This window comes from Larus michahellis, chromosome 16 (genome assembly GCF_964199755.1).
Source record: "Larus michahellis chromosome 16, bLarMic1.1, whole genome shotgun sequence".
In the NCBI taxonomy this organism is placed as follows: Eukaryota; Metazoa; Chordata; class Aves; order Charadriiformes; family Laridae; genus Larus; species Larus michahellis.
The window spans coordinates 10,032,185-10,044,940 of record NC_133911.1 but is presented as its reverse complement, the minus strand read 5'-3'; the positions used below and the strand labels follow the sequence as shown (position 1 = coordinate 10,044,940).

General features: G+C 44.9%; 2 protein-coding genes across 13 annotated transcripts in view; one reads left to right on the top strand and one right to left on the bottom strand.

Annotated features, from left to right (window-relative positions):
- The window catches only part of SLC45A1 (solute carrier family 45 member 1), a 72,054-nt gene extending 66,825 nt beyond the window's left edge, over positions 1-5,229 (bottom strand). For 6 of the 11 annotated variants that reach the window (XM_074560465.1, XM_074560468.1, XM_074560479.1 and 3 more), the window contains exon 1: positions 2,579-5,229. The gene's annotated coding sequence lies outside the window, so the exon portion shown is untranslated. Of the gene's footprint in view, positions 1-1,912; positions 1,975-2,578 lie in introns of those variants that run through there. The other 5 variants (XM_074560472.1, XM_074560470.1, XM_074560483.1 and 2 more) reach the window with 5 other exon arrangements.
- On the top strand, positions 1,161-12,528 carry ERRFI1 (ERBB receptor feedback inhibitor 1). 2 transcript variants are annotated; one of them, XM_074560494.1, is made up of 4 exons: positions 1,161-1,269; positions 8,970-9,166; positions 9,297-9,373; positions 9,972-12,528. In XM_074560494.1, the coding sequence occupies exons 2-4, from the start codon at positions 9,045-9,047 to the stop codon at positions 11,168-11,170; spliced, it is 1,398 nt and encodes a 465-aa protein (XP_074416595.1). In that variant the 5' UTR covers positions 1,161-1,269; positions 8,970-9,044; the 3' UTR covers positions 11,171-12,528. The 2 variants fall into 2 exon arrangements, with proteins under 2 accessions (XP_074416595.1, XP_074416594.1); XM_074560493.1 differs by lacking the exon at positions 1,161-1,269 and adding an exon at positions 2,029-2,143.
- Positions 12,529-12,756: the final 228 nt, after the last annotated feature.

The window sequence follows — 12,756 nt, the reverse complement described above, 5'->3', positions numbered from 1 at the left end:
GTTTGTCCTACTAGAGTCATGTCAACACTCTGAAATGCATTTAAAAAAAAAAAAAGTTTGTCCTTTGTATCCATTCATAGTAACATTTAGGGCTATTTGCACCATCAGCGAGAATGTACATCAACATACCAGAATTAAAGGGGAAAACAGAAAAAAAGAGAAAAGGAGAGGAAAAAGAAAAAAAAAAACAACGAAAAAGAAAAAAAAAACCAGCTTTCTCCTCAACACATATATGCAATCAGAACGATTTAAACCTACGATAACACATCTTGCATGCACAGTCCATCCCCAGACACAGCTAGTCACAGTTTTCAAGTCCAGAGCAACAGAAGCACAGGACAGCATTTGGAAGAAGGCTTTGAGCACGTACAGTTCAGTGCAAGCCATCGTCACTAGTTGCAGCCCCCCCGAGCATGTGTCCAGAACACAATGTAGTGCTGTCTCACCATTAACACAGTGTGCCCTAATTCATCAAACACACAAAACCTCACTTGCCTGCTCTCCTCCTTTTTGTTTGACGGCTTCCACCCCCCCTCATATTCTTTTCAGTTTCTCTCATCTACACAACATGTCCAGCGAACTTTAGAGAACCTCTTCATTTCCCACATCCAAGGAAAAAAAACAAAACCCACCAGAAATCTCTCCTAGTTTATATTCCTTCCCTTTCTTCTCATGCCACCTTTACTATTGTACAGCAATACACCAGTTCTCATGATAGAAACATGCAGTAAAAGAGCTTACTGTCCCCAAGAACAAGGGCAGATCAGGGATTTTCACCAGAGGTCAATAGAAATGCCAAAAAAGAAAGCAGTCAACTGCAGACGTACACCACACCGTGCAGTGAAATCAAGCATTCTTCCCTCTTAGCAATATCAGTAACTATTCCAGCTCAACGAGTATAGCGGACACATTGCATTAATCCTATTGCTAGCAACTCTCAGCGCTGGGAATTTAGAGTCCCACACTGACATGTCTTTGTCCAACAAATAAATGATCGCACTGTACAGCAAAACTGACCAAAAACAGGTTCATGTTGTTTATGCCGTAATAAACAGTATCCCCTGCAAAAGTCTTTGCACAGCAGCTTTCACGGAGAATCCCACTGCTCTAACCACTGCCTTTTACCATCGCAAAGCACGCTGTCAAATCTGCGATAACCCACATACGGTTGGTTACTCAACACCCCAATAAATCATTACACGTGAAGGTGGATTTATTTCAACACAAAGTTCAAGAGCACAGACGTTCACGGTAGCAACTCCTACAACGGTAAGAGATTTGGTGTTTTTTCCTTCTGGTGGTGCCGAACGACACGCGCTCCCGGTGACTGCAAAACGCCGGACCGCGAACGCGTGGGGCGAGGACCGGCTCCGCCGCCCGGGCCAGCGCCGCCGGCTCCTCGCCGGCCGAGGCGGAGGGGCCGCGCGGGACGCCCCCGCCGGCTGCGGTTCGGGGAGGGAGAGCGAGCGCTCCCCGGCGGCGGCAGGGGCAGCGTCCCGGGGAGCGGCTCCCGAGCCGGGGGAAGGGGCCTCACGCCCGGCCGCTGAGCGGGGTGGGCGGCCCTGGCAGCGTCGGGAGCGGCGGTACGGGTAACGGGGGCCTGGCGGCATGCGGAACGGCACCGGCGGGGGGGCGAGCCCCGTGGGGCCGCGCGCGCCAGCGTCCCCAGTCACCCCGTCCGGAGCCCGCTGGGCGGAGGCGCCTCTCGCTCGGCCCGGAGGCGGCCGGTCCCGCAGGCCCGGGCCCCGAGGGGGCGAGGGGGCAAGCCGGCGCCGGCAGCCGTTCGGGCGGGCGCAGCGGCGGCCGTTCCCGCAGACGGGCCCGGAGGAGCGGAGAGCGGCCGGGACCCGCCGCAGCCCCCGCCCGTGCCCGGCGAGGCCCGCACCCTCCCGCCCGGAAACCGCCACAGCACCTTTGCCGGCCCACGCGCGGGCATCGCCCCCTTTAAGACGTTTCACGACGCGCGCACAACGTGCGGCGGGGCGCGGCCGGGGGGGCGGGGCTCCCCGGCGGCCCCGCCCCTCGGTATAAGAAGGCCCGCCGGCGGGCGGCGCGGCAGTGACCGGGCGCTGTGGCGGCTCGGCGCATGCGTGTCGCGCCGGCGGCCGCGCGGGGACATGCGGAGCTGCGCGACGCTTTGGGGGTGAGTGACGGCCCCCGCGGCGGCACCTCCCGCCGCGCCGCGCGTTGCCATGGCGGCGGAGCGCCCCCCGCCGCCGCGGCCCCTTCCGCCCGCCGCGCACCTAAGCCGCCGGCAAAGCTCGGCCGCGGCCCGGGACCGCCTCGTACCTGCCGCGCCAGGCCCCGCCGGCGGGGAGAGGGAGCGGGGGCCGGTGCGGGCGGCCGGCGGCGGCACCTCCGGGTCGCCCGGGCTCTGCCGGGCCGCCGCACCCGGGCTGCCCGGGCCCCTGGCACGGAGCCGCGGTCCCGGCGCGGCGCGGCCCACGCCAGCGGGCGCGGGGGGAGGCGGCGGGCCACGTCCCGGGAGGTGCGCCGGGGAGGAGCGGGAGCGCGTTTTCTTGTGCTGCTGAGGGCGCGGGGGACAGTAGGGGCCCAGAGCCGCCGCTGCGGCGCTTACCTGCGGGGTCGGGCGGGAGGCGTCTCGGTGCGATCCCGTCCCGCTCGCCGCGGCGGAGAGCGGAAGCGGACGGGCGGCCGGAGCCCCTCCGGGGGGACCCGCCCGCGGGCAGTGGTGCCCGTGGCCGCGTTCTTGGAGCCGGAGGCGGCACCGCCGTGCGTTTCCGTCCTGACCGAAACGGTGCCGGTGCGTCCTGTCGCCCCTGTGCGTAAACAGAGACCGCATTGTGGGCTCAGGCTCTGCGCCTCGTACTCTAATTTAGGATGGCTTAATTTAGAGTAAACATTTCTTCATGACTTAATACCCCAGTACACGCTCATCCTCGATTTTCTAAAATAGCCCGTCCGCGGTGTTTAACTCCGGGGCTAACAGCGCGCCCCCAGCCCTGCCCGCTGTCCGGAGCGACCCCGGCACCGCGGAGCGAGGACCTTGCGCAGCACTGCTGAAGCAGTAACCAAAACCATTGCTACGCTCGATCTAAAGATAACAATACTTAATTACATATTGATAATCTGGATGGGAAGGGCTGTGGTCAAAGAGACCCAAGTCTCTTTGGTCAGCTTGGGGATCCTTGAGCCTTTGTCATACTGGAATGACAGGTGAACGATGCCTCTGCATCACAAACACGTTTCTGAATTGCATTTATAAGGTAGTAAAACTTTAAAAGAGAAACCAAACTGGTCAATTCACCCACGTTACTTTATGCACAAGCCTAGTTTTCTTTCCTTAGCAACTTACCTATACAGGACAATTTTATTATTGTTTTTTTTAAATAGAAACCTACCTTTTGAGGGGGCATATGTTCTTGGTGAAGCCCTTTGTCTGTCATCCTCTGCAATACAGGGATTATTTCAGAGGAAAACAGTTCCACTTCTCTGTAGTGGAAAACAAAATTAAAACTTATCACAGCGTGTCTAACACTATGGTTATGACTCTGAGTCAGCTATAAAGGAATTTTTATTTCCTGAATGTAAGCTGCCTGTATTCACATTAAAATTTTCAGGAGGGTGAAGTACTATACCTTAAGCATGCATCTGAAATCTGACAAGCAGAGGCAAGGCAATTGTCTTGCTATTTAATTATTAGTTTTCTACTGGCAATTTACAGGTTCCTCCCAGTTGCTGTGTAGGACCGTGAAATGGTAGCCCAAATTTTTAACTGAACTTAAACTCTTTGATGAGCTGAGAACAGCAGTTCTTCGAATATATTCCAAAACAGCTGACTATTATAATCTAAATACATTGTTTGTTTGCTGTTGAGTAGATTTGTCTTTTTAAAGGTATGCCCATCATCATTTGGGGTATACCTGTATAATTAATTTTATTTGCAGCCTCCTATGATTTGAGCAGCATTTTTACCCATCTTCACTAAGTGAGCATAGTCTTAATTTTTCTGCCACAGAATGGTCCATTTCTGGTTGGCAGAATGCGTAGAAAAATCTCTCAAAGTTAAGAATATGCCTCATTTATATAATAACTGTAAAGAATATAATTCTTATAAATGGAAACATCTTCTGAGGCCTGTATCTGAGCGTGATTTGGCTTGGGACTTGGAGGAATACTGAACTGCACTGTGGAGGTTTGCTGCATAGTGAATAAGATCTAATTATTTATTACATTAATAGATTTAAACTAACTTTCTTGTGAGGCTGTTTCTGCTAGGTGTTGGTTGCTGAGTATTCATCTAGTTGCAAAGGCAAAAGCACTTAAGGGATGATACGACCACTAGAGAACCAGGATTATTTTTTTTCTTTTTGGAAGTATGTGGAGTTCCAGAAAGTATACTAACAGCTCTTAGGCTTTTTAAAGTCCAATTAGAAGTCTGAAATACTTAGAAGGGGTGGTTCTATCTTAAGTACTTACGTTAAATAGAAAGTCAAAGGAAAAAAGGAAATTACATCACATTGTCAAATAAGGAACAGCTAGCTGGAGAGGATGACTTGTAGTGCAAAAATGTGCCCCTCCTCCCATGAATTGCTTCTGAGATTTGTTAAAGATATGTGGTGGCAAGGTGAGCAAAAATAGGTTGTGCATTTAAGGTAGCCACATTTCTTCCCCTCCCTAAAGTAAGTAGGCCGTACTTCCCCCCTCACCCCCACGCCTTTCCCATTTCTTAGAAGTATATAAGCTGCTTGTTAGGAGTGTTGCCTTTATAAAATCTGTACAAAATTTGTGCAGGCATTCAAAAGTCTGTACAGCAAATTGCTGTATTCCATACCCATTAAGTAAAACATTTCAGAGCATGGTTTGGTCTACTGTGCATACCAGAAAGGCTTTCTTTATTATGAACCTGACTCTCCTCAAATATTTGGTTTCATCGGGGCTGGGAGAGCAGGGAAGAGAGTAACAAGATTCTCTGTGTGATCAGTGGTAGGTGTTGGAGCTAAAATGTATGCAAATGCTTTAGTTTCTAAATAGAGGATTACTGTTGCTGTAACACAAGTATTTAGTGATATTTATCAGTATGAATACTGTATATTTGGGATGTTTTATGTAACTCAACTTCGTGTCACAAAAATTTTCCTATATATTCCCATATGCATTCCTCACTGTGTAGATACCCTACTGTTTATGGATGTATTTGACCCTTTTCAGCTTACACATATCCATCGTATTATAACGCATTGGTTCAAGTCTGAAGGTATGTTTGGCCTTGTTAAAAAAAAAATAAAATCAATCTTATCTCCAGTATTTAGAATAATTCGTATTTGTTAATGTGAGCAGGCATGAACTATTAAAAAGCATCTCCGTTGCACAGTTGCCTTGCCTTACAGTGGATGGCGTGGATAACTTCCTAACGTACCAACAAACCTTTGAATTGCCTTGGCTTGTGTCTGCCCTCTAGAAATTATTAGCTATAGTTTTAGTTTGAACTAACTCAGTTTCTTTTGAATAACACTGAAACTGTAACATCTTCAAAAGCACTTAAAGTGCTTCGATCTTTCTAATTGCCATAACTAGGCCAGACAAGCAGAGTAACCGAAAACCCATTCTGTACACACGAGCAGCATAGCAGCGCGAGATCCAGAACATTTCATTACTGCATAGCGTCCATTTTCTTTAACAAATGTGGTTTGATTTTATTTATGGTGAAGTTCAGATCCTCAAGTCTTTAAGGAGGCAGGATTGGGCCCACAGCTACAGTGAAAATCGTTGTTTATGTCTTCATGACTGACTTTTAAAGCCGATTACTAGAACATAGTAGCCTCACAAAATACATACTGCTCGGCTTTAGTAAGAGCACGCTGTATAAAACACAGAGTTTGTCCTCCTCAATTACACGTCCTCGTGGCTCCCTCTTAAGATACTGTATCGTCAAACAAGCGTATGCACGTTTTAAAACACAGACACCAACTCTCTAGACTCCACTGAAAAAGGACATGCCTTACCTCTCTTGATACTCCTAGCTTAAGGCATAGAGGACAGTTTCATAACTCCGTCTGTTCACAACTCCTTACTGAAATGTCAACGCAAGTCACCTTCTGCGAACTCACAAAGAGGTTATTGTTAAAAGCAAGCAAGTTTTATGGCTGCAAAGTTTGTCTGTGCTTTATTTTTGAAAAAATAAAGAGTTGATTGAAACAAGTGGAAATTACCTTTTCCTAGAGTATGTAAATATTTAATTCCATTTCAGAAGTTGAGCTTAGCATTCCAGAGGGATTTCAGAGAGGCGATTGTGCAACCATCAGTCTTAAGAGCTGAGATTTAGACAGCATTCAGAAAGCTGACACAGTAATTGCTAGCAGTGGTTTTGGCGTGGGATCTGATGGAGGTTGGGCTTCTTAACAAGCCCTGCAAGGGTTGTACGTTATCATAGCAAGTACATTACATGTGCTCTCAAACTACAGCAGTGCCACCCCCCCCTTCCTGTCTCATTTTTTATATCATAATCGATGTCTCGCTCATGGTCTTGTTGGATCTTGTATGTGCGCTGAGGTGGAGTACTACCATTTGCTGACTAATCAGTGCTCCGTATCAGTGATTTTTCAACTTGTGACTTGGATTTGACTTCAGAAAATACTGAAACGGCCGTGCAAACTCCTTCATAACCATTAGCCTTCAGTTCAGTAATTCAGCCTCCGTTTCTTTTGCAGATTCATTGCTAATAGGGTAGGATCTGTGAGGCATGAAAAATCACTGCTCAATACAGCGTGAGCTGATGTGATGGATGTTTTATTTGTGAATTGTGTCAACATGATAGGAAGGAATTTTAGAATTGGTGCTATACTTGTACTGCGCTGATTAAGTCTTGTTGACAAAGGGATTTCTCCAGTTTCTGTGCCCCCACAGACAATGGTTCTGCTTGCACTCACAGAACTGGACGGAAGAACTGCTGCTACAGGACTAAGATATTTTGAACTCATTTGCTAATCAGAACTCCGTTATTGCTTCCTGTGCCTGTGTGTTTGTACTTAATTTTATTATGAAAATCTGCAGTTCCCATTACTGGGAAGGGTCCAGCTTGACTGTGTAATGCAAAAATTTCCAGGGTTAAGCTAGCTTTTAAGATCGTCTAAAAAGGAAGAACATAGTCTTTACTAAAATTGGGAGGGCTGAAGTAAGTAGGACTAAGACTCAAATGCTTTTCTGCAGCAAGCAGAACACTGGTTTGGTCCTTGTTCGCTTCTTACTAAAGCTAATTGCCTCCTGCGTAGAGGTCTTAAATGACTGGCTAAAATACACTGGGTATGTGGTAGTGAATACAAAAATGCCGCTGCTGTTGACACAAGGGCGATCGCTGGTAGCCATGATCAATAAAAGCATCACACTCTTAAAGAGAACGTGATTAGGTCTTGCACATTATAAACACGCTTGCAGTCAGCAGCTCTTTGCCATGTACCGTTTGCTTGTGTGACCAATACTGGACCCAATTCAAAATTCAGATTTGGAAAAGCGTAGCAGAGTTGTTCTCTCTCAAACATGATGTCCCTGCTCACTGCAGGGGGGTTGGACTAGATGACCTTTAAAGGTCCCTTCCAACCCGACACATTCTGTGGTTCTAAACAAGTGTGTATAAAAGGCAAATAGTGGTGTTAGATTGCAAATTAATCCTGAGGCACCTGGCTTACAGTCCTGCTTAGGAGTCTGCCCATCCCTCGTGTTGCAAAGAAGTATAACGGATCTTTCCTCTTAAAGGACGAGGAAGATCACACATCTGCATAGAATGCCCCTTTTCGAACGGAGTTACCATAAGCATAAGCTATTACTTGTTTCTGTACCCCAGTTTCTTTCAGTGCCGTACTGTGAAGGCGTTTTCTTGACACGCGTAGTGCAGTGATGTAGCTGGCCCTCAATCGTTGGTCAGCTTTTCTTTAGGTGGAATTTTTTCTTTTGGGGAGAAAAGGAAGGAAGTTCATGTTAAGAAACTGGTCATATTCTTGATTCTCCAGAGAGACACAAATTAAACTGTTTTGAGTGGGTTGGGTTTTTTGTTTTAAACAGCCACATAACACCATATTGCACTCGCTGAATTTAGGATATTTGTGTAGATGAAGCCCAGACCCAGAGAACATCTTTGCTTATAGTCTTGGACTTAATTTCTTCTGACTGCTTTTACACTGTCGCCCTCAATAATCCATTCTAAATTTTCTAAACAAAGCCCTGTGTGTCAGCTTGTTCTTAGACTATGATTACTTATTCAATATAAAGCAATTGCCAACACATTTTTTTTCCTGTTGTAAACGGGCCAGATAAATCATTGTTCACACATTCAAAATAAATCTGAATACAGCAGGACAGTTTAAGATGAGATTATTTCAAATTACTAGATTTCTCATTTGTTTGAAATAGCTAGAAGACTTGAGTCTCATTAAAACTATCTTAACGTTTAAGTTTGTTAACAATAGTGACTGCTTTATATACAAGAAGTTTTTGAATTCTGATTTAAGTAGTCAGTAATTCTGTTCAGTGGAGCAAAGACCATTTGTTAGGCTATTGAAGGTAATATTTAAAAACAGACTAGGCTGTTGTATGTTGGCTACACTGGAAACCATAAACTCATTAGCAAAAAGATAAAACTAAGGATAAATGGCTACTAGAAAGTTAGAGATCGTTCCTGAAAACTTATTATAATAATTAATATATGCCTGAATAATTGTCAGTTTACGTACAGGAACTGAAGTTGTTGATGCACAGGTGCCATACATCAACTTTACTGAACATTTTTCTTTTTTTCTATACAGTTTAATTCTGTAAGAGAACTTATGTACTTTGCACTTTAGTTTTGCAGTCAGACACAAGATGACAAGTTTGGTAAAATTTTCCTATTAGCAAGTATTAGGACAGAAGGCCTTTCTACACAGATATTTAATTCCTTTAAATACTGAAATTTCAGATGAGAGGTGGACTCATCAAGTTTGCATTTCTGATATTAATGTCCTCTCTTTTTGAAGGGAATGAAAACTGCAGGAAGCCTGTCAAGGACTGAATTTCTAGGGTCGTGAGACATCATCAGAGAGCGGCGCACAATGTCAACTGCAGGAGTTGCTGCTCAGGAGATGAGAGTCCCATTAAAAACCGGATTTCTTCACACTAGTCAAGGCATGGGAAGTCTGAAAACCTGCTGGAGTAGCCACAGTGGATTTGAAAAGTGAGTGAGGCTATAGTCTGATCTATTGCATCTTCAAGTATGAGATGAGCATTAAGAATACTTGTACCAGTACCAACCTATGGTTTACTTACAGCAAAGGCTTTTCTTTTTTTTTTTTTATTCTTTTTAGCACTTTCTTTAATGTGGACCCTATAGCAGTGGCATATAATTTGAATCCATCAGCAGAGCAACATTTACCACCCATTGGTAAGTATAAAGACTAACACATGCATATTTAGGTAGCACAACTGAAAAAAAAAAATCCTCAAGTCTTCACTAAGACACTAAATGCTTTTCATTCTGGATATAAGGCTGCCCTCTGGTGACTGAACGCAGGCATTTCAAGAAAATACTGTTCAAGCCCAACAACAACAAAAACATTTAAACAACACGATCAAGTTCAAACAAACAAAAAACCTCTTTTCCTTGTACTTAGAGGCCTCTGAGTTGCCACAACGTTTCTGATAGAGCCATTTAGTAAAACAGCACTTGTTCTGTTGTACTCATCTGCTGGGATCTGTGTAGCTGTAGCTCTGTTCTGTTGCACATGCTTGAGGTCTCCTGAACTACCTCATTTAACTGGAGCACTGGCCTAAAATAATAAGGTAATCAGCTGCTCTCTTAACTAAAGACAAATCCGTGACCAGAAAAGATCTATAATAACTCATTTTTGTTACTGGAGTCATTAAGCAGACATTACTTACTGTTGCATTAGAAGGAATGAAATAGTTAAATATGCAGTGTCAAAATCACACGCTAGAGCGCTACTTAGAAAAGTGTTTCTAAGACTTTCTCACTTTTTTAGGGCACTCTTCCAGCCATGCTTCCATGAATGACCACAGCTTTGCTGAAAGTTGCATCCAAGTCCCATCTCAGAAATCCAGCCCCCCTCCTGTAAGTCCCAAAAATGAACAGCCGATTTCAAGATATGAAGACCATCTGGTTCCTGGGTTTAGTAAACTGTCATTAACCATGGGCTGTGTTTCTGAAGAAATACCTCCTCACATGCCAATAAAAAACGGGCCAATTCAATTTCTGTCTGCGTCTTCCAATGACCGGAGCTCGAGACCACTACCCCCTCTGCCTATCGCTGAAGACCTTACTCCAGATGAGGTTGACAAAGAGGTGGAATTCCTGACTAGCTCAGATACTGACTTTTTGCTAGAAGATTATGAACTTCCTCCTTTTAAGTCCAGTGCTCCAAGCCGGCGGAGCTTTCGGGGCTGTGGACAAATCAATTATGCGTACTTTGATACTCCAACAGGACCAAAACCAGAAGATGCCAACCCTACACAAAGCCTAAATGGGTACATATCCAGTATTTATCCTCCTCCACAGCAGCTGCATCGACGTTTGCGAAGGTCCCATTCTGGGCCAGCTGGATCTCTTAATAAACCAGTAGTAAGACTATCTGGACACTTAAACAGGTCTTCTCCAAACTCTGATGAAGATAAACCAGAGATACCACCAAGGGTTCCCATACCTCCAAGGGCCCTCAAACCAGATTACAGAAGGTGGTCAGCAGAAGTTGCTTCTAGTGCATACAGTGATGAAGATAGGCCCCCGAAAGTGCCCCCAAGAGAACCTTTGTCACGCAGCAATTCCCGTACGCCGAGTCCCAAAAGCCTGCCGTCATACCTCAATGGGGTTATGCCCCCCACCCAGAGTTTTGCACCTGATCCTAAGTATGTCAGCAGCAAAGCTCTACAGAGACAAAATAGTGAAGGATCTTCCAACAGGGTCCCTTGCATTCTTCCGATTATTGAAAATGGTAAGAAGGCCAGTTCAACTCACTACTATCTGCTGCCTGAAAGGCCTCCGTATTTGGACAAATATGAGAAATTCTTCAGAGAAGCAGAAGAAAGTCGCTCTAACACAGACGTTCAGTCCTGGTCTGGTGACTGCACCGCTACTTCAGCCCCAGCAAAACTGGACTCAAAACCTAGAATGGACATAGCTGGTCATCTGAAACGAAAACACCTGTCTTACGTGGTTTCCCCGTAGTCTCTGGGAGCACGGTCTCAGCTCAGTTATTCAGGACGGAGCTGAACTTTATCATGTTACAAAGTTCTTAAGGTTCTCAGATAATGAAGTAGGACCAGTTTGTCCTCCGAGAACTGGAAAGTGGATGGTAAAGTCCTCTTATGCTGCATATCTCTGATATGTTTCTTAAGACTGTTTTTTGTCTTGGCATGTATAGCTGAAAGCCTAGATTCCATAGAAACATATGGAGGGATAGTAGTCACAGTTGGCCAGTTATATGCTACCTAGGTGAACGGATTTCGGTAGTCATGTTATAAAAAAAAAAAAAATACAGCTTTGCATACAAGTCACTTACAAAGCTGACAACAGAGCAGATAATGCAGTACGGTTTTGTATCAGGCATTTCCAAAATTCCTTTCACACACTGAGAACAGGCTCTGTCCTCTTTGACTAGGACGTGCCAACCTGGCGAGAAGGTAACTGCAAGATCTGATATCCACTTCAAGACTTGGCAAGCATATTGGAAGTGCATTTCGAAAGATGAATCTATTTTACAACTTAATTTGACACTAATAGACTTTTAAAGCGAGTTAGGTTTTGTAGATTCTTTCAGTTGCTAGACACACTTGGCTCAACTTTGCCATTTTTCCTAGGAGAGACTTGGACCAGTTATTGCTAAGCTGCTGCTGCTGCTCTTTTCCTTCTGGATCCTGGAAACATGTGAAAGTGTCCTGAAAGTGGCAGAGGATACGGGCAGCTATAGGGTTGCAATTAAGTAGGCAGGAACAACTACGTGCTCACCTAGAGTCTGAAATTCTGACGATATTAAATACAGAATCACAGCACAAGCTGGTCTTGTGTTCCGGTTTCTACGCAGTATTTTAGGGGAGGAGGAAAGTATGAGGAAAAAATATGATTCCATGTATTGAACAGTGTCAGTCCCATCTCTCGCTGCTTCAGATGCTGCTTCTTGCTGTTTAGTTTTTCCTCATTGTGCCTCAGCGATCCACTAAAGTTCACTGAGGCGCCACATTTGTGCATTAGCAGTTTCTTATGCTCGTTGTGATTACATTTATCCTCTTACAGATAAGCACAAGAGAAAGGGTGCTCATTAACGGAGGTACAGAAGCAGAATGTGTTCCTCCTCACAGAAATAAACAAGCTGTTTACAGTTTAAACTGCTGAATGAGATGTTTGAGCTATTTTAAAGCTTACTTTTTATTTGTTTTAGTACAAACTAAATGAAGGTGAAATACATGCTATAGAAATGCACTGATATTTCTGCATCATGTACAGTATTGAATAAAAAAGAATTCACTTTGTATTTTGAATATTGTCATGCCGAGTTTAATAAAGCTATAAAATACTTATTTATGATACATTTTGGTTTTTGCTTTATTGAGTAGTGTATGCAGTTGTGCATTTGAGTTCTGCCTTTACTGGAAAGTTCAAAGCGAGTAATGTTAAATGTACAACAAATGTTGAATTCAGCTTGCATTTAATTAAAATTAAGATTTCTGCAGAAGTGTTCAATAACTCACATTGCACACCATTAATTTTAATTCCTTTTTACTACCTGGTAGCATGGTGTCTATAGTTTTGTGCTG

Bases quoted from the DNA above. Each gene is read 5' to 3' on its own strand.
- ERRFI1 (XM_074560494.1), top strand. From the start codon at position 9,045: ATGTCAACTGCAGGAGTTGCTGCTCAGGAGATGAGAGTCCCATTAAAA. The intron at 9,167-9,296 runs GTGAGTGAGGCT...TATTCTTTTTAG, and splicing joins AGCCACAGTGGATTTGAAAA to CACTTTCTTTAATGTGGACC. The intron at 9,374-9,971 runs GTAAGTATAAAG...TCACTTTTTTAG, and splicing joins GCAACATTTACCACCCATTG to GGCACTCTTCCAGCCATGCT.